This window comes from Macaca mulatta, chromosome 16 (genome assembly GCF_049350105.2).
Source record: "Macaca mulatta isolate MMU2019108-1 chromosome 16, T2T-MMU8v2.0, whole genome shotgun sequence".
Classification (NCBI taxonomy): Eukaryota; Metazoa; Chordata; class Mammalia; order Primates; family Cercopithecidae; genus Macaca; species Macaca mulatta.
Window position 1 is genome coordinate 84469360 of NC_133421.1, and position 19948 is coordinate 84489307.

General features: G+C 53.6%; 1 protein-coding gene and 2 long non-coding RNA genes across 7 annotated transcripts in view; 1 reads left to right on the forward strand and 2 right to left on the reverse strand.

The window, feature by feature from the left end:
- TMEM104 (transmembrane protein 104) overlaps positions 1-19948 on the forward strand; it is a 64782-nt gene that overhangs the window by 20154 nt on the left and 24680 nt on the right. For 3 of the 5 annotated variants that reach the window (XM_077972684.1, XM_001089622.5, XM_077972686.1), the window contains exon 8: positions 89-197. In XM_077972684.1, the coding sequence (XP_077828810.1) occupies positions 89-197 (109 nt within the window). The remainder of the gene's footprint in view (positions 1-88; positions 198-19948) is intronic. The other 2 variants (XM_077972685.1, XM_015120280.3) reach the window with 1 other exon arrangement.
- LOC144335927 (uncharacterized) lies at positions 8756-12967 on the reverse strand. Its single transcript, XR_013407220.1, has 2 exons — positions 12865-12967; positions 8756-12698 (listed from the first exon to the last, which is right to left on the reverse strand). It is a non-coding gene; the product is annotated as an uncharacterized LOC144335927 (long non-coding RNA).
- LOC144335931 (uncharacterized) lies at positions 12971-18081 on the reverse strand. The gene is made up of 2 exons (XR_013407224.1): positions 16958-18081; positions 12971-16746 (listed from the first exon to the last, which is right to left on the reverse strand). It is a non-coding gene; the product is annotated as an uncharacterized LOC144335931 (long non-coding RNA).

The window sequence follows — 19948 nt, forward strand, 5'->3', positions numbered from 1 at the left end:
GGCAGCTGTGCAGGGAGTGGCTTCTGTCTCCCCCAGCCCAGCCAGGCGGCCTCGCTGAGCCTGGGCTTGCTGTCATTCTTTTTATCAGCAGCGCCGCTGGCAACGACTCCTGCGGTGTGGAAGCAGACACCAAATACAATGACACCGACCGGTGCTGGGGGCCCCTGCGCCGAGTGGACGCCTACCGCATCTACTTGGTGAGTGTCTGTGCCTCTGTGGCCCCTGCCCCAGCCCGGCCTGGGCAGCTGAGGGCATCTGAAGTGCCTTTACTTCCAGGTAGAATCGCTTCCCCAGAGAGGAGGGTCTACCCTTCTCCACACTCTGGCTAAGCACCGGGGCCTTGGCCCCAAGCAGAAATGGATCGCGTCACTAAGAGTCTAGCCCCCAAGGTTCCTGGCAGCAGGCCTCAAAGTCAAGCGTGGTTTGGAGTAGGCACTCAGGTCATAGCCAGATTCAGGACCGTGACTGTTGTAAACTGAGCTCAGGCTCTAGGACCACCCTCAGCAGAGTTCTCCAGGAGTGCCACATCTCATTTTTTCCAGAAACTTTCCATATTTTGACCTTACTCCTGGCCAGCTCAAGAGCGTATGGTTCGATGCTGGGTCTGGCCATAAACATCCTCTCCAGATAGGGAAGGGTCAGCCCACTCTCTTCCTATCTTCCCTCCTCTCATCCTCCCAGCGGACAAGAGAAGACGATGAATCTCCAGGCTCGTTCTTGATTGCTTTGTGCTGTTGGCGGGGGGCAGGGAGCTGAATAATATGCCAGACAGGTCCTGGATAATAAGATACAAAACCAGAGACAGTTATTTATCTCTGCCTACTTTGGGGGCGGGACTCAGAAATGTTTTTCTTCAACTGTTGCAGTATCTGTTAATATTCTCTGCTTCCTCTTGGTCCTCCTCAGCCCTGACATAAATTTAGGTGTGCTAGGTGACACACAGTGTGACACGTGGCCACTTGGCTGATCTGGAGCAGGGAGGCAGGGACCAAGAGACAGCCAAGCTTTTCAGGGAGCTGGCCTCCCGACTTCATTATCCCTATCTGAGGAAAGGTTTCCACAGGCCCTGCAGGCTCTTTGGGGTTGGATTTGTTAACCCCAAGGGTACACTGAATGGTTTTTCTTGCCCTCCTAGTCCCACTCTACAGCCGTGCTGCAGGAGCCCTATGGCCTGGGCTGTGGAGAGGTTGCTTTTCCTCTCTGCATCTCTGGAGCAGTCAGCTGATGGTCGGTGTTTCTTCTGCACATTCATCTGTGGCTGGCAGTTTGTCTTTTTGTAGAGCTGCGTCCCTGATTCCTCCGTTGCAGGTCTGGTGGGAATTTGGTAGCAGGTTAATTGTCTGGCACCCTTCTCTACCTCCCCCAGCCTTGGGGCGGGAAAAGGCACCAGCATGGCAGCCGGAGGGGTGAGCCCAGGCACTAGTAGCACAGCTGAGGCTCGTTAGCCTCTTCGCACTCAACAAACCATGATTGATAAAATTAGCAGAGGTATTAGTAAGTGAAAGGCCCCGTCTGGATCTCTAGCAGGGTGGATGGGCAGAAGGAGGGGATGGAGGATGGGGTTTGAGTGGCTCAGACAGACACGGTGGCCGATGTTCAGGGCAGAGCAGCCACAGCAGAGCCAGTCTGGTGGGTCTTTGCTAGGGAGGCTGCTGGAATCTAAAGACCGTGCCAGGCAAACTCCCCGCCCACCAGCAAAACGGATACTACGCGCTGGGAATATTGGCTGCTGCTATTTGCCTGATAAATTATTTAGAAGCATTATTCTTGCCTTGTTAAATGGTTCCCTCACTTATTCCTATAAACTTTCCACATGATGGAAGCCTCCCTCCCTGGATCTCAGTAACTCTCTGACCGAACAGGAGGAACCCTTCAGGAAAACAGACGGGCATTAATTACTGCCTTCGTCTCCCAGATATTGCACTTATAACTCATAGAGCTAATTGTCATCAGAGCCTGCAAAAGCCACGAAAACAGGAAGCAGAGGCCGCAGAACAGGAGTGGAGACCCTGACTGCCCACGAGAGCCTTTTTTTTTCTGGGCCAGTGACAGTATCCTTCCCCCATAGCCCAGTCCCCTGCTGGGGGCTTCTGTTTGCTCAGAGGCTTTTGGTTTGCATGGGCTCTTCTACCCAGTTTGGAGAAATCAAGGCAGATGGGCCTTGGCATTGTCTCAGAAGTCACTTCACAGTTTTGCATGTGGCTCCCAGGGTGTGAGGTTCTGCAGAACAGTAGCCTGCTGTTCCCCTGACCCCAAACTCTGGTGCTTTCTTTGCTCTGCAGGCCCTTCCCCTCCCTCAGTGAGTTGGAAGGGGCAGAGTGACTGGCGGAAGAGGTTGGCAAAGATGTGGGTGTCCTCCCTCAGTCCTGAGCTCTCCTGCAAGTGATGATGGCATCTTCCCCTCCCAAGTCTGACCTGCAGGGCTTATCCCTGCGTGTCTTTGTAAAGGTCAGGGGAGTTAGATTCCATCAACTGGCCCCTTGGGCCCCAGAGGAGGAAGGCTGTCCTTACCCGCTGCCCCCTGGTCATTCTGTTTCAGAAGATTGTCCATCCCTTCTAGGGACGCCACGCTGCCTTTTACCACCAACTGTTTCTGATTTTGCTGCCAGCCAGACTTCACTCAAAGTGTTCAGCAAGGCAACGAGTAGGTCAGGGGAAGATTGAAAACTCCTCCCTACTCTGCACGCAGATCTTGTTTGTCTCAGGTACATGAAGCCCCTACCCAGCCTGCATTTTTAAAAGGGCCTACTAATAACCTCTTCTTCATTGCTGTTCTACAACAGTGGTTCTGGGGGACAGAGATACAGACTTTTATATTGTGGTCTAACTTTCAGAAAGTCGTCTGGAAGCGATTCTTCTGTGTCTTCCCAGGAATGCTCCTGAGATGTACACGCACAGTGAGAATCCTTGCTGTAGTAACTGTCTCCAGGGCTGGCCTGTGTGTAGCATTGTGATTACTTACAAAAAGGGAGATGCTTCTACCAGCAGCTCCCAGTGACCTCCCAAAGCCCTTGACCTTCACCAGTGGAAAATTCCAACCCCCCTCCTTGCGCCTGACGACCCTTGTCCGTATCCTGTGCTTCCCGTTACAGCTGATAGGAGTCACTTTCTCCCTCTCCTTCCCTGGAGGAGCCACAGAGCAGGGTGTCATGGGGCGCAGGTCCCCTGAATTACTGGCTGCTTCAGTGGGCTCTCTGGGGTGTCCCAGCAGGCCACTGCAGCTGGAGCCAGCGGTGACCTCGGCCCTGTTATTAGAGCCCATGGAGATGATCATCAGGATCCACTGTCAGCTGACCTTGGATTCTCAGGCCCCCACCCACCCAACCCTCCTGCTCTTTTGAAAAATCAAATGGGAATGTGAGAGATGCTCCAGCTCTTTCAAACGGGTAACCTTGCCTCCAGGCTAGGGAACATCTCAGGATTCTTTCTGCAGTTTCTCCGGCTTTGGTAGGCAACACAGTCAGAAGTTGGCATTTCATTCCTTCCTCTACAGCATGAAGGGGCCAGGGGCCCCTGGCAAGGTGATAGGATTGCGTATGAACCAGTTCTGTTTGGGACTCAGACTGTCCCAAGTGTCTGGGACGCAGGCGTGTGTCACTCTCCCCTGGGATCAAGGGCACTGCCCAGCGCCTTTGTTGCACTTCCTCATTCCTGCATCACCTCCCAGCCGATATTCCTGTCCCCTGCCTGGACCCATCCCTCCTATAGAGAGTCGGAGGGAAGCAGTGTCAGAGGGGACAGTGGGGACTCCCAGGTGCTGAAAGCCTCTCACCGTTAGGAAGAACGCTGTAAGCAGCATCCACCGCTCACAGGTGGACAGATGCTGCTGGGTCGCAGGTGGCCCGGCAGGCCCCGGCCGAACAGAGCCGGGAGCGCAGATGGCAGAGTGGAGCTGATGCCTGGCTGGAGACCCGGCCGCAAACTGGCCGTGTTGAGCAGGGGGCCCCTCGTTGGCTGCCCTGGGACAGGACAAGGTCACCCTGGCCTGCTATCCTGCCTTGAACACAGGAGCTGTGAGATCCGCCTCCAGGGCACAGGTGACTCAGGAGAGGGATACAGCCTGCAAGTGCCTGGCCAGTACCTGCCACCCCTTGTGACAGAGAGAGTCTTCCCAAGCTCCCTCCAGACACCCTCCTGAAGAAGTGGAGGGCCAGGGGGATTTCTGTCTGCTAGCCTCTCTTCCTAGAGGGTGAGATCAGCCTCAGATTCAGGCTCACGTTGACACCGGAAGGGTCAAGGGTCCTTCCAGGCCTTCGCTACAGCCCTGTTTTCTCTCGCTCTGCCACGATTCCATCTTGGCTCCCTCTCCCATGGCAACACTGGCCTTTGTCCGTTTGCAACACTTAAAATGGTGTGCAGTCCCCATTTCAAAACCAAATGGCTTCCTCCTAAAATAGTACCACTCAAGGAGAAAATATCCTTTTCGTGAGGGTGGAGAGGGAGTGATGTGCCCGCCTGGCAGTGCCATGCGTGCCATGAGTGCCCCGCCCTCCCACGGTTTACCTTGCATCGGTGTAGCGCATACCAGTGACTTTTGACCCCCAGCCACACAGTAAAGTACACAGTGTCATCCCATTTCACAGAGGGGAAACTGACTCAGACGGGAGCTTCCTGGGATCCCGGAGCTGAAGCAGACAGACAGCAGCTCAGCTCTTTGGCCTCTCAGCTCTGTCCTGCCCTGGTGACACAGGCTTGCTCCACTTGCCCAAGACTCAGTTCCATAGGCTCCGCTTTGGGGGTGGCCCCCACTGCCATGTGCAGGCCGGGGCACAGGGCACCTGTTATCAGCCCTGGGAGCCTGACGTTTTCAGGCAGTTGGGGTGACACAGCTGAGCATGTTCCCTGGTGAGTGAGCACCTTTGCACGTCTGCCCATCATTGTCACCGACTTGATTGATGCCCCGTCTGCCTTGGTGCCCCCACTCCTAGATAGCAAGGCCAGCTTTTCCGGGGCACTCAAGTAGTGTTGGAATTAAGTGCCTCTTCCCAAGGACACTTCCTTCCCCTGCCATGGTCTCTGTTCTTCTAGCGTCAGCCACTGTGCCCTGGGGCTGTGGCATCTGCTAATAAGTGGGTCAATGCTGCCTTCACTTGAATATTTATTCTTACCAGTGCTGGGGCAGGAGGTGGCTTTGAGGCCTTCAGGACCAGTGAGGAAGGAAAATTAGTGAAGCAACAAGGTTTAGGAGCAGCAGGGACTTCACCGGACTTGGAGACTCTGGGGACACTGTGCCGCCTGCCTCCCAGGCACCACTCCTGTTGCTTTCAACATGAGGGTGCCCCCAGAGCACAACTCCAGTAGAACACAGGTGAACACTGCCCCCAGGTTTGTGCAGCGTTGACGGGATTGGAGTGAAGCGCAGTCAGACAGCAAAGGTGACCCGGGTAGGGCCCGGCAAAAACGTAGACAGGATAAGCGAGCTGTCTCTGGGAGGAGTCTAGTGGGTTGGCCCATCTAGAAACGGAATGCAGGACCCTCAGTCCAGAAAGCAGACAGCCTGTCAAGAGTGTCCCTTCCTGGGCGACATCCACCCTCTCGTCTGGTTCATGTGAGTTAGGACTCAGCCTCACACCAAACCAAGACGAGTCAGGAGGAGACTCCAGGATACCTGGAGGGGTAAGGGTGTTGTTTCCAGGGTCAGGGACATCCAGGTGCCTCCTTAATAGGATGGTGACCATGTCGGGGCTCACTGGGGTGACCTGCGAAGTCCATCTTCTTTCCTTTCCTTTTCTTTCTTCTCCCTCCCAACGCACCTCTTGTCAGTTCCTCCTCATTCAGTTCTGGAGACTAGAAAGGTCGGGTTTGTTTTGCCTTTCACTCTTTCCTCCCCTCTCGCCTGTGGAGAGATGCCCGTCACACCTGGTGGCACCGCATGTGCGCTGAGTGCAGTCGTTCTAACCCATGCCCACCACCGCCAGGAGCTGGACTCGGTGAGCCTTCAAGATTTCTTCAGCCAGCTTTGGTGTGGGGTTGTGAGCCCCTAAGATGCGTGTCCCGGGTCCTGTGTGTCCCGTACATGCTGAGCTTTCTGCAGTCATCCCATGAGACTGGGTTTCAAGGAAGAATGCATTTCTTCCCCACACCCCAGAAATGTACATGCCCATACCCGCTACCCAAGCAGAGCTGGGAGTCTAATGCTGGGTGAACTCTTAACTTCAGGCAGTGACCGTGCTCAGACTGAAATGGTGACCTCAGAGGATTAGCTTGTCTCTTTCTTTTTCAAGGAAATCAATAATACAGGGACAGGCCTGTGTTGTTCTTGCTTGCTTGCTTTTTTTCCTGAGGAGCTGTCTATATATCTTAGACCAGGAATGGCTTCTTGTCCTTCCATGTGCTTTCCATCCCCCTACCCCAGCCCTCCCTAAATGAAATTCAGGTTGCCTGTCACTCACTCCCACATTGCAGCTTGTCTCTCTTAACTCCTAGCCAGGGACAGCGTGAGCCCCCACCACCCCACCCATTCCTCCACCACTGCTGCTCCTGTCTGAGCAAGACCCCCGTCCCTCCTTTCTTCCCCGAGTTGCCCCAGCCCATCCCCTCACCTTGCTGAGGACACCTGGGTGACGCCTCCCTGAGTTACTCTGTGGCTGCCTCCTTCACCCTCACCCCAGTGCCCATGCTTTCTCCTCCTGCTCAGTGAGAGGGTTGCTGTTTTTGTTTTTTTTTTTGAGATGGAGTCTTGCTCTGTCGCCCAGGCTGGGGTGCAGTGGCTGGATCTCAGCTCACTGCAAGCTCCGCCTCCCGGGTTTATGCCATTCTCCTGCCTCAGCCTTCCGAGTAGCTAGGACTACAGGCGCCCGCCACCTCGCCCGGCTAACTGTTTTTAATGTCACTCTCAGGGACGTGGGTTCGGTTGACTGGCATTATGCCCACCATCCATCACGCCCCATGACCTGTCCCCATCTTGGCCAATACCTGTGCGCCAGTTGAGAGGACGATGCCTAGTCCCCTGTGCCACTGCCTCCATGGTCTCAGTACAGGTGCCAGACTGGGGGACTCAGGGTCACAAGACAGCAGGCATTGGCTTCTTCCCCTACCACTCCCTTCCCCAGCTCAGAAGCTGCTCGTGGGCCTCCGTCAAGGTCCTGAGGGGTGATGGGATCTTACGTTCTTGCTTCTGAGTTGGCGACTGACATAGCCCCTTCACAGGATGTCAGTGGGGTGTCTCTGGCCCTGGTAGAATGTGCAGGTTGGGTATCCCTTCCCCAAAATATTTGGAACCAGAAGTGTTTCTGATTTCAGATTTTCTTCAGATTTTAGAATGTCTGCATTATACTTACAGTAGAGCATCTCAAATCCAAAATTCCAAAATGTTCCAATGAGCATTTCCTTTGAGGATCGTGTCAGTGCTCAAAAAGTTTCAGATTTTGGAGCATTTCAGATGTTGGATTTTTGGATTTGGGGTGCTTAGCCTAAACCATATTTCTTTCTTTTTTTTTTTTTTTTTTTTTTGAAACAGAGTCTCGCTCTGTCGCCCAGGCTGGAGTGCAGTGGCACAATCTTGGCTCACTGCAAGCTCCGCCTCCCGGGTTCTCGCCATTCTCCTGCCTCAGCCTCCCGAGTAGCTGGGACTACAGGCACCTGCCACCACACCCAGCTTATTTTTTTTGTATTTTTAGTAGAGACGGGGTTTCACCATGTTAGCCAGGATGGTCTAGATCTCCTGACCTCGTGATCCACCCACCTCGGCCTCCCAAAGTGCTAGGATTACAGGTGTGAGCCACCACGCCCAGCCTAAACCATATTTCTTTACCCCATCTCCATTGTCTGTAAAATAATGAGTATAGCCTTGCAAAGACCACCTGCCCACAGCAACCCAGTTTTACTCCCAGGCATGTGGGGAAAACGGCAGTGTAACTTACCTGGTTGCTCATCCCTCACCCCACCCCCATTCACCAGTTTACCCAGGAAGTGAATGGAGATGGGAAATGATCTGTTGCCATGACCTTGACCCCCACACACCCACCATTCTTAACTCCTAGGAACCCCATTATATGAAAATCCAAAGGTATAAAATAAATTGGGAGGGTAGTTACTTGTTACAAAGTGATTCCTTACTTTACAGAAGGATTTGCTTCAGATTTCTCTTAAGTAGTTAGTTTCCCTAGTGTATTTAAAATGTTATTCTGTGAAAATTAAGCATTTATAAAACAATTTTAGGATCCCTTCTCTTGTGTAAAGGGAGGTATCCGTGTATTCATATGCAAAGGTGCAGAACCCCAAAGCCCAGTTCATGTTGCTGGAGAAACAGGCAGACAGGGCTTAGGGTGGATATCATAGGCAGCCCACCTGAAAGAAGTAACCAGTGATGCCCCTTCCCCTCTCCCCATCCACATCCCTGAGCTGGGAGAGCTCCGTGGAGCCTGATAAGTGTATACCCGAGCCCCACACCTGTGCACAGGCCAATTTGGTTGGGAAGCTTCCAAGTAGGGCTCCGTGGGGGAGTATCCATTCCTGCTGGGGACCTTCTGTGCTGAGCTTTTTCAGGACTGTTTCTTTGCAGGTCTCATACTGATCCCAGTCAGACCCTGAGCTCAAGGCTTGAGCCCTCCTTGTTTGTGAGTGGTGCAGTCAGGGATAAAAACCCGGTGTGCCTCGCTTCCCAGGCTACCTGGGCTGATCCTGGCCACTGACCCGTGTGTGCACACGCATTTCCCGTCATTCCCCTGGAGAAACTGAGCCCTGGGCAGACTCCCAAAGCTCAACGGCCCAGTCCGTCCCACACTCTGCACCCCCTCTGCTTCCAGAACTCCCATTTCTGGGCAAACAACTAAAAGTAATTTTATTATATTTGTTAAGGGTACATCCCAGTTGTTGATTTCAGATCTCTCCCTGCCACCTTTTTTTATTTTTTATTTTTTTCTTCATTTCACAAAAAAATGTGCCAAAAAACCTCCATAGTCTGTGGAATCTAGCAACCTCCCAGTATTTTGAGAGTAACGTGGAATGTTCTTAAATATTTTGTGCTAACTAAAATGAAAACTGTATATACCACACTGTTTTTCTTCTGCTCCGTGTCTGTCTACTCCTTTTATCCTGTAGATCAGTCTGTGGCATTTGTGGTGGCCCTGCCAAGTTTTGTGAGGCTGTGCTATTCCCTGAACGATGCTTGCTCTGTTACAGGGGGCATATCATAAGCAGAACCTGATGTCTTTCTAAATAGCACTCCAGGGCCCTAGCAGTAATTGTTTAATTAAATAAAGCACTCACTCTAAAGTAATAGCCATGATCCTCCGTGTGGCCGGTGTCGCAGCCAGCAGTGCTGGCCCTGCACACTGGCTCAAAAGCAGCACCTGTGTGCAGAGAAGAAATAGCTGAGTGTGCGCTCTGCAGTGCACCCTGGCCTTGAGGAGAGGAGCCACAGAACCCCAGAGGGTTTACAGCCAGCAGAGAGGTGCAAGGGACTCAGCTGGGACGGCCCTTACACAGAGCTGAACGGTTAGGGTGCACGTTAATGATGATATCGGATGAATTAGCATAAGCCCAGATGTCTTGTGGATTCGATGACAGTGGACCAAGGAACATTTTCATAAGCCTCAGGCACAAAGGAGGCACTGGGGTTGCGGCAGCAGATACCCCATGTGAGTGTGACTCTAGAACGGTCATGAGCCTCCGCGGGGCATGTGTAGTTTGGCTGTGGCAAGAACTTCCTTCAACCATGGATTGAGATATTTTCTGAACACCTTGATGGGAAGAGAATGCAGGGCCCTGTATCGGGTATTGGGTGCTGGCTGAGGCCGGGAGGCCTCTGCAGTCTGTGATGTCCAAGCAGTTGTGGCACCTTCTCCCACACTTCTGCAGGGAGGCTGTGCTTCACCTGAGAGGCAGGTGAACGGTCTCTGGGAACACTTCCCAGCTGGTCCCCTTCCCCTGGATCGGGAAAGTGTTTCTCAAGATCTGGTTGCCCGACCACTGGCGCAAGAATGCCTTTGGGCTCTTAATAAAAATGGAGATCCTTGGGTCCTGCGCCAGGCCTGATGCAGCATTTTCGAAGGCCATGGGGCCCAGGAATCTGCATTTCCAACCAGTTCTGAGGAGAATTCTGTGTGCTCTTCCCTTTGAGAAATCCTGCTGGTGCAGACCTCTCGAAGTGATAAAAGGTTTCCCAGGGAGAGGCCCACTCTGGTCTTCCTTCAAGAACTGCTTCCCACAGCTGGTGGAGACAGCTGTCAGGGTCTTCCCGTGCCAGCCTCTTGCAGGGAAAGGAGAGGGGCTGGGCCATCCACAGGTCTCTGGCCTGGTGCTGCCACATCCTGGAGTCCACACCTAAGGCGCTGCTAGAGAGAAGAGGGGCTCTGCACGCCCACTGCCTCGGGGCTGCTTTGTCACCTGCGGCTGATGGGTACCTCCCATGTCCCTAGTGGGTGATGCTCTAGGCTTCCCCTGTAGCTTCCTCTGAAGCTGCTGGTTGGGGGCTCTGTACCCCACAGCATGCCAGCTCCCCGGAGAGGACGTCTCACTCTGACCCCCGACTAGGGAGGAAGCTGGGGGCTTGCTGATGTCACTTCTCAAATCCATTTCAACACAGCTTGTTAATCAGCCAGCTTGATGTGCCGTCTCCCCTCCGTCCCGCCTCCAAGGTTACTCAGTTCCTGGTCTATTTCGAGGCCAGACGTCAGCAGAGAAGGGGTGGAGCCAGCTGGGCCTGTGCAGCCCTCTCTGCAGGGCACCCGTGTTCTGGGCACCTGACTTCCTTCCCTCCCTCGCTTCCTCCAGCTCCTGCTGGAGCGTTCCCACTGCCATTGCTCTTCCTGCACCAAGAGCATGGACCGAGGAAGGGAAGATGCCGAGAGCATCTCAAGCGATCACCTGGCACCTCTCCTTGAGTGACGCACAAGCTCCGGGCAGCAGAGGGCGACGGCACTGCCTCCTCCTGTTCCCAGGGCAGGGCGGGGGATTGACAGCAAGCCTCTGGGCACCAAAAGCCATCAGATGCCAGCTGGTTACTGGAGATGCAAGCGGCCTTGGGTTCCAAGGCCTGTGGGCACATGCATCGCCACCATTGAATGTTCTGAGCAGTTCAATTCCTGACAGAATCAGGTGGTTGGAGGTGTGGGTGTTTTTTCCCAAGGGAGCTGAGGGGCTAGATTGATGGCCCGGAGGGTCCCCCATCCTCTGTCACTCACGGCACAGCCCACCTGTTCCTCTCACGCCCTCTTGTTCTTAGGACCTGTGAGGACCAAGTTGACCCCTAGCCTGGCCCCAGCAGTGGTAGCCCAGCCCCCAGCAGTTATGTGGCCAGGCAAGGATTGCCCCAGCCTTCTCACTGGTATAAGATAGTGGTATACTGTGACCCAGGCTAACCCAGGCCCAGCCTCTCCAGGCACAGCCGCCAGGGAGAAGAACGCCGTGTACCCATCCCCTCCCTCCTCCTTGACGTCCAGCATAAATACTAAAAGAGCTGTTTTTGTCGAGAGATCTCAAAAGCTAAAACATGATAGCCGGTAAACCACACCCGTAGCGCCCAGAGAAGTTTTGGTCCTTGCATCTGTTAACTCAGCCAAGGAGAGCCCGGAAGAGACATTATCATGCTCTTCAGAACTGCCAAACCCTCTAGAAGAGCCCTGTCTTTCCTCACAGTTCCCATTTTCCTCCTGCCATGAGGAAGAAAGGCTTCTCTAGAGCCTGCCCTGAAAAGTGGGCATCCCTTGCTCTGTCTCCCATCAGGTTCCCTGGGAGGGCCTAGGATGGCCTTTTCACTCCTCTGTCCCAATAGGATGGGAATGAACTTCCCTGATCTCCGCCTATCCCTGTCTATGCTCCTAGTTCAAAGGATCAAAGTCCCTTTTGAAAACCTCATCATGTTAGGAGGGGTGTCCGGCCCCAGGGCTCCATGACAAGGGACAGCCCGTCACAGCCCCCACCCTGGTGTGCAGACCCAGCCCCTCACAGCAGAACTGCCCCAGGCTCATGAAGGTTTCCTGTGTCAACCCTGATTCTAGGTCAGTCTGATTGCCGTCTCCCTGCTTAAAACCCTGTAGAAGCTCCTCTCCAGAAAGCAAAGTCTAAACTCCCTCACATGGCATGGTCTGCCCCAGTCTCATTCTGGAGCCTTCTCTCTCCCCCAGACACCCCCCACCCCGCCACCAGTGTCATCCCCAGACATCGAGTGCTTTCATGTTCTGGCCTACCACATGCCTGTGCCTTGCTTTGGAGTCAGAGAAGCGTTCCCCTAGTCCACACTGAGCTCAGGGCCCCTCTTCCCCCACCCCTTACCATGGCGTTATTTGGGCTTTTATGATTATTCCATTCCTTGACCTCATTGTGAGCTCCTCTAGGGCACGGGCTGCATTTCGTTCACCTTTCCGTCTAGAGCCAGCGTGGCCCGTCACAGTGCGGTTGCTCCCCGAAGGTTGGAATAAGGGAAACTGCTTACAGGTGGACACCACTGCTGGGCCTGTGGTGGGGCATTGGCACACATCCCTCCCCTGGGCCTTGGCCTGCTGATGGCCAGAGCCCACCACAGCTAGTGGCTGCTGCTCCGGTGAGACAGACTCCACGCACAGCCAGCCCCTCCTTTCCCAGCGGGCGGATCATCCTCTGGTCCTCGCTGCCAGGACAAGCTTCCCCTCCGCAAGGGCCAGGACACCCCATCTTTGGGGGGCAGAAGTAGAAGGGAGCAGCTGGAATCCGTCCACTGCCATGAAGTCACAGACGGCTCGCCACCCATCTCTTTCTCTACCACCACCAATTTGCATCTGAAATTTGGACAGTGACAGATTAGAGTAGGCGCCAGCTCCAGAGACAGGTCTGTTCCTCACGTCCCACAGCCTCGCGCACATGCACCCTCTGCCCCACCCCAGCTCCTCACGTAACATCTGTGAAGCTCTCCTAGGTCAAGGTCAGAACCCATGGTCTTTTCACCTGGATGTGCAGGTGCTGGATTCCGTGGCCTTCCGTCAGGCTTGTGAGGAGCCGGGCTGTCCTCTATAAACCCTGATGGCTCATAATGATTAGGCAAATGACTGTGTGGGTTTTCCACAATATTTATCTTCCCCTCCCCCCCAAACCACAAAGGTTGCAGCTCTGGCATCAAATACTTGGAACTCTGCCCACCATCGGGTACCATCTGGTTTTTCAGCTGAGAAAGAGCCCACACAGGCAGGCAACTTGTCCTCCAGTGAGAGGGTGAGGGAAGCACCAGCCAGGCCAGGCAAGGCCACTGGGCCAGCCCAGTCCTCCTGCCCTGAAGGCGCCAGCCTTGAGGCCAGCCTTGAGGGAGCCACAGAATAGATGGCAGAGGAGACAGCCCTTCCATCAGGGTGTAAGCAAAGGAGGCAGTTGAATGCTCTCAAGAGGGACCAGGCTTTGACTAAAGATAGCCTGGTTCAAATCCCTGCTGCATCCAAGTAGTGTGAGGTTTGGGACAAATGAATCCCTCTCAACCTCAGTTTTCTAAAGTGGAAACAGTCACCAAGGCACAGGTGTCTGCAGGGAGGAGCTCGCCTTGGAAGATGCCATCCTGCCTGGGCACTCTGGTCGTGCCTGGCAGTGCCAGTCCACTTGCTGGTTCGGAGCCTAGTCTTCCCTGCCCCGGGGCAGAGCCTTCTCTAGAATGACAGACATCAGTCTCAAGTGTCTTGGGAAGCTTGGAGAGCTTGGGAAGGTAGAGAAAGGTATCACGTTCAGGGGCTGGGCTCTTGCCACCAGCATCCCCTCAGTGTGAGCCTAATACCAGCTCCCAGCTGGAAGCTTGGAGATAATAGGCAGGGTATTACCAGGTGTGTGGACTCCTCCTGGTTCCAAAGTTGGGTGGAGTCTGCTGCCTGGGGGCCACAGCATGTGTTCTGGGCAGACACAGGCTCATTCCTGCAGCGGCCACAGTTTCCTGGCAAGTCACAGCCAGGCTGCCCACCCAATGCGGCAGGAGCCCCTAGTGGGTCATGGCAGTAGTCTCCCTCCCGGGTGGCGCCTTCCCCCACATGCCTCCCACACACGGGCCCCTATGAGCCACACTCCGCCTGATAGGAAGCTTCCTGATGTTCCTTTTTTACCATCAAGGGGTTAGAGAGAAGATGCTCATTTTGTTGCCTCCCAGAGCTCCAGTAAAGATAGGTTACAAACCTCAGGTCTCTAACTAAGAAATTCGGCATGTCATTTAAGTAGGGGTACGGAGTGTTCAGAGGAGGTGGTTCAGAAAAGGAAGTGATGTGGGTTTTTCTTGGCTCTGTTTCCACTTGCCTTAAAAAGGGGGAAGCAGAGGTTTGAGGAAGGGACCTGGGAAGGTTTTCAGCTGTCAAACATTCAAGAACTGCCTTCCAGATGCCTCTGGTTGTCTCCTTGCTGACAGGGCTGAGCCTCAGAGCAGACTCCCCCAGGCTCCTCAGGAGTCGTGAGCGATGCCCCAGTGGCTCTGGACTGTCCCGAGCTGTCCAGCTCTCCCTGTCTTTCTCGGAGCCAGCACAGGGGAGTCCAAGGAGCTCTCATCCCATGCAGCCTGCGTCACAGCTGCCATGGGATGGCCAGGCTCCCAGAGCGGGTGCTGCTTCAGTTCTGTGCGGGAAGCTCTCACACATCCCCTTCATGCTGCCTCCTTCCCAGCCACAAACAGGCTAACATTGCATCCTGGGAGGTGGTGTTCTGGACCTGCAACAGCTCGGGCAGGCGGTGCACCAGAGCTGCTTGAGAACCCTGGCCCCCCAGGTCCAAGGGGGGAACATTGCATAAAAGAGACCATCCATCCACCTTTCCCCTGGTTTATTTCTCCCTGAAATCATTCTTCCAGGCTCCCCAGCATCAGAGTCAAATAACATTTGCACAAGTATCTGAGCAGAGGTAGCATAGGCGCCCCACTGTTGGCCAGTCTGTACCTGTACCAAGAGGGTGCCCAGAGTTCATTCTTATCTGCGCTAGCCGGACAGAGAGACGGGTCTTTCCTCCCGAGCAGCCCCTGGTTGCTGAGCTCCTGCTGCGTGGATTTGGTTTCTTTTCTCTGCTTTGTAGCTTGGTGGCCGCTTTAGAACACCCTGCTGGGACCTTCATTTTTGGCTCATGATTGACTCTGCCTGGAGGCTCAGTGTCCTCCCACCTTTGGGAAGAGCTATAGATCTTCCATCTCTCCACTCACTCATTCAGAATGAGGCTACCAGCTTGGCGTGAGCAGCCATGGTTTTCTACTGAAGAAGGTGGTGACCCAATGACAAGATGCATAGAGCTGACCTCTAATGCACAAGGGGCACCTACTTCTTCCAAGTCATCTGGGCATCAGCCATCAATTCTATCTTCAGTCATCACCTGAATCTTTCAAACTTGGAGTCTATTCAGCAGGCATATCCCAAGGACCTTCTAGTTGAAGGGTTTGGGAAGATCGGGGGAGCCAGGGACAAGGGACCATGGTAACTTGTTCAAACAGTGCCTTATGGCAGATGTTGGGCTGACACTAATCACTGCTGCAGAGAGGGACGTGCGCTGAGGGAGGCAGCCGGCCTCCGCCTGTCCTCATTACTTACTCTGCATCAGGTACACAGTATCTGAGAACTAGCGGGGGAAAGATTGGCACTGTCTGTCATGCTTGGGTTGGTGTCTAGAACCCAACAGCCTGTCCTGGCACAAATCCCATCCCCTCCCAGGCTCTGGATCAGCCCATTCTTGGGCTGGTCTTCAGGAGGGGCGCTGCTCACCCCCTGCCCTGTTGAGAACATTTTAGGAAGCTCATCCTTATATAGTTCCTTGTGAAAGTGCAGTCATCTGCAGAATTCGGATGACCTCCTCTAGATGGCATGGTGCCTCTCGTCACAGAGTTTTGGCAAATAAGCCGTGACAGTGGTTCGTGGGATTTGGTACACACAGGCTGCCGACATGGTTTCTGACATGGCTTCTGCTCTCTTTCTCTGGCAGACATCTTCTGCACGGTGAATGATCCTTTGTGTTTGGTTGGAAGAACTTGGACTGTCGTAATGAGCATTTGTACTGTAGTTGAACTTGGGCGGAGGTCATGGAAATCAAATGAGAATAGTACTAGGGCCGGGCACCATGGCTTAAGCCTGGAATCCTAGCACTTTGGGAGGCCAAGGAAGGCAGATTGCTTGAGCTCAGGAGTTTGAAACCAGCCTGGGAAACATGGTGAGACCCTGTCTCTACAAAAAATACAAAAATTAGCCAGGCCTGGTGGCACATGCCTGTAGTCTCAGCTATTCAAAAGGCTGAGGTGGGAGGATTGCTTGAGCCTAGGAGGTCAAGGCTACAGTGAGTCATGATCACGCCACTGCACTCCAGCTTGGGCAACAGAGCGAGACCTTGTCTCAAAAAACAAACAAACAAACAAAAAAACGCATTTGGACCATAGTTGAACTTGGGTGGACCTCATGGAAGTCAAATAAGAATAGTAGAATAGTATCGGGGGCCAGGCATGGTGGCTCAGGCCTGTAATCCCAGCATTTTGGGAGGCCGAGGCAGGCAGATCACTTGAGGTCAGGAGTTCATGGCTAGCCTGGCCAACATGGGTGAAATCTTGTCTCTACTAAAAATACAAAAATTAGCAAAGCGTGGTGGCACACGTGGCTGAGGCAGGACAATCGCTTGAGCCTGGGAGGTGGAGGTTGCTGCGAGCCAAGATCACACCACTGCGCTTCAGCCTGGGCGGCAGAGTGAGACTACCTCAAAAAAAGAAAAAGGAAAAGAATAGTATTGGGGCTAGGCATGGTGGCTCACGTCTGTAATCCTAGCATTTTGGGACGTCGAGGCAAGATGATCACTTGAGGCCAGCAGTTGGAGACGAGCCTGGGCAATATAATGAGACCCCCATCTCTGAAAAAAAAAAAAAATTAGCAGGATGTGGTGGCATGCATCTGTAGTCCTAGCTACTCCAGAGGCTTAGGCGGGCAGATCGCTTGAGCCAAGGAGTTCAGGGCTGCAATGAGCTATGATCGCACCACTGCACTCCAGCCTGTGTGACAGTGCCTCAAAAACAAACAAACAAAAAAAAAACAACGAAGAATAGTATTGACAACATTCTTACTTTCTTTGGATGGAGCTCCTTGCTTGGCTTCAGGAGTGCTGCGTTCCCCACCGAGGTGTTTGGACGGGAGTGATGATCTGGTGTGTGCTGACACAGGGGGTCAGGAAGCTGCGCTCATGTCTGTTGAATGTCTTCTGTGCACACGCTTCATGCTTTGAGGGGTTCAGGAACTTGAAGGGTCTCACAGGTAGCAGGGACATCAGGACGCAAATCCCACCCTAGCCACATGACCCTGAAGCCTGTGGTCCTTCCGCTGACCCACACTGCCTCAGAACTCACCTTCCTGTGGGTAAATCCCCAGATACTGTAATTCAAGTTGAGAAAATAAAAACTTCCAAACCAAAACGTTCACAGCCACTTGAGAAATAAAAATAGAATCCTTGAACATTTCTTCACTACACTTCAAGGACGTGTTGAAAGTTCACTTCCCATTTAGGGATGGGTTCATGCTGAGTTACCATTAACCCCAATTAACTCTTAACCCCTTGTACCCACCAAGAGCAGCCCTGGAGTCTGGGGGATCCTTTCTTCTATCGCTTGAAATAACCTCCAGGATTAGGGAGCTCGGCTGTGCGGTTTGTGTGCTCCACCTCCGCCCAGATGAGCCCCCCTGTGCCCTCCTCACTCCAAGCCCGAATGCTCCGTGGTCAGCCCCCACAGGTCCCTGTGCGTTTAGCGTAGCCCTTTTCAACCTTTCAAGGCTTGCTGCTGTGTGAGAAGTGCTGCTGTGTGAGAAGTGCCCTGCTACCTTAACAGAAATCCCCGTCAGCCCCCAGCCCTGGAGTGAGAAGGCTCAGGGTGGACCTGCTGGCCTCCCATGTTGAAACTCTGGGAGCTGACAGCTGGAGTGAAGAGAAAGCTGCCGGTGCCCGAATTCTTGGCTCTAGAAACTCCATCTCACTACACCGTGGAAGCCAAAACCAAAAAAGCCTCATATTTTTAGAGGGAAAGAAATAAGCACACATTTAGAGAACTGCCCACGTAGTAACCAACTAGTCCACTGCCTCAGTAGTGTTCATGGAAGCCAGCGGGTCACAGTGTCACTCCCCTGCCCCGCCCCACTTCGGTTCCAAGCCGCCTTGCTGCTCCAGGATGAGAACAAAAGCATCGCCTGCGTGCTTCCCTGGTCACTGCTGGCTGCTTCGGCCACTGGCATTTGTCTCCATGGGACACTGCCCACTTTTCAAGTCTCACTCAGGAGGCAGGGCTGGGAGGGGCCCTCTCCTGGGAATCAGCAGTCGGCTGACGGCTGCCCTTCCAGGTGCTTTCTCTGTCACTTGGTGCCGAGGGCAACTGCGCATCACTCTCTGTCCCATGGGTTAGTTTTGGTGTGGCGTTGCTCAGAAAGTTCTTAGGACATTTGTCCTTTGTTGCAGCCCTCTTCAGCCCCTCCTTCTCCTGTCTCCCTTTTCTTGTGGGTGTTTTGTTTTGTTTTGTTTTGTTTTGTTGAGACAGGATCTCGCTCGGTCACCCAGGCTGGAATGCAATGGCGCAATCTCAGCTTACCACAACCTCACTACAACCTCTGCCTCCTGTGTTCAAGCCATTCTCCTGCCTCAACCTCCTGAGTAGCTGGGATTACAGGTGCACACCACCACGCCTGCCTCATTTTTGTATTTTTAGTAGAGACGGGGTTTGGCCATGTTGGCCAGGCTGGTCTTGAACTCCTGACCTCAGGTGATCTGCCCGCCTTGGCCTCCCAAAGTGCTGGGATTACAGGTGTGAGCTACCATGCCCGGCCTCCTGTCTCCCCTTTCTACCAGGGAAGCAGCCCCTCTGTCTTCTTTCCCCTTTTTTGAGGGAACTGAGATGGAACTGTGAGTGTTGTTGAATTTCATCAAAGTCTAAGTTCCAGTTGGAATCTGCAGCCCACTCCATCTCCTTCCAGCCAGAGGGAAGATGATGACCAGCAGCACTTGGGGTGTTAGTTTCGTCTTGTAAGCATTTTGGTGGGCGGCAGTGGGTGACTATTAGGGACACTGACTCCACTGTCTCCAGAAAGCAGGGCTGGAAAGGATCACTCCTTTGAAGAACTTGAGCTTCTTCACTTTAGGTGAAAATGTCTTCTAAGACACCACCCCTCTGGGAGCCAAGCAGACCGAGAGTGGTCACAGTTCACCGGGGTCTGATCCCCTTCCTGTGGGGATCTTGGAGATGCTGGTGATCGTGGGAAGCCAGATACCCCAGACCACCTTCCTGTGGAGATATTGGAGATGCTGGTGATGGTGGGGAGCTGGGCACCCCAGGCTCTTCTCGGGTGCACTCTCTCCTTCATGGAGGGATGGATATCATTCTCCTTGAAGCCAGTGGGTAAACTCAGAGCCATGCTGTTTTGGTTTGGTGTGTGTTTCCTAAAATCCTAACATGTCGATTCCTCAGCTGTGTTGGGAAGAGTTATTCCCTGGCTGTGTGCCATTTTCAGGCGGAGCAGATGACTCTTGCCCACGTGCTGCTGGCTTTGCCGGGTCAGGCACTGCCCCCCGCAGGAGGCATGGAAAACGTGTACAAGGCAGGTTGGCAAGACTGGGGCTGCCTCTTCACCCACTCTACCAGGCACTCCCCCTACCAAATGCAGTACATTTTACAAAGTTTTTGTGAGTATCCCATGTTTGAGAGCCTTCCTAGGTGCTGCGACAAACTAGAATGCAGTCCTTGCCCTCAAAGGGCTTACACTCTGCTGGGGACACAAATCAACCCAAGAGAAAGCAGCAGTTCAGAGCCCACCAGAATGAAGTCAGGTGGTATCAACTGTGTGTTGGTAATTCAGTCAAGAGCCCCCAGGGACGATTAAAATAGCTTGCAGAGGAGATTGGCACTTGAACAGGGCTCAGAAGCGGGTAGGAGTGAGGAAGGTCAAAGGGGAAGATTCTTTGCCAGCAGGAGGGTGAAGGCATGAGGTTGAAAATGTGGGAACGGGGTGCCAGAGAGGGGGACCTTCCCTTCTCCCTCTGGCGCTTTCTGGCTGTGCCATTGAACCTCTCCAGCCCCCAC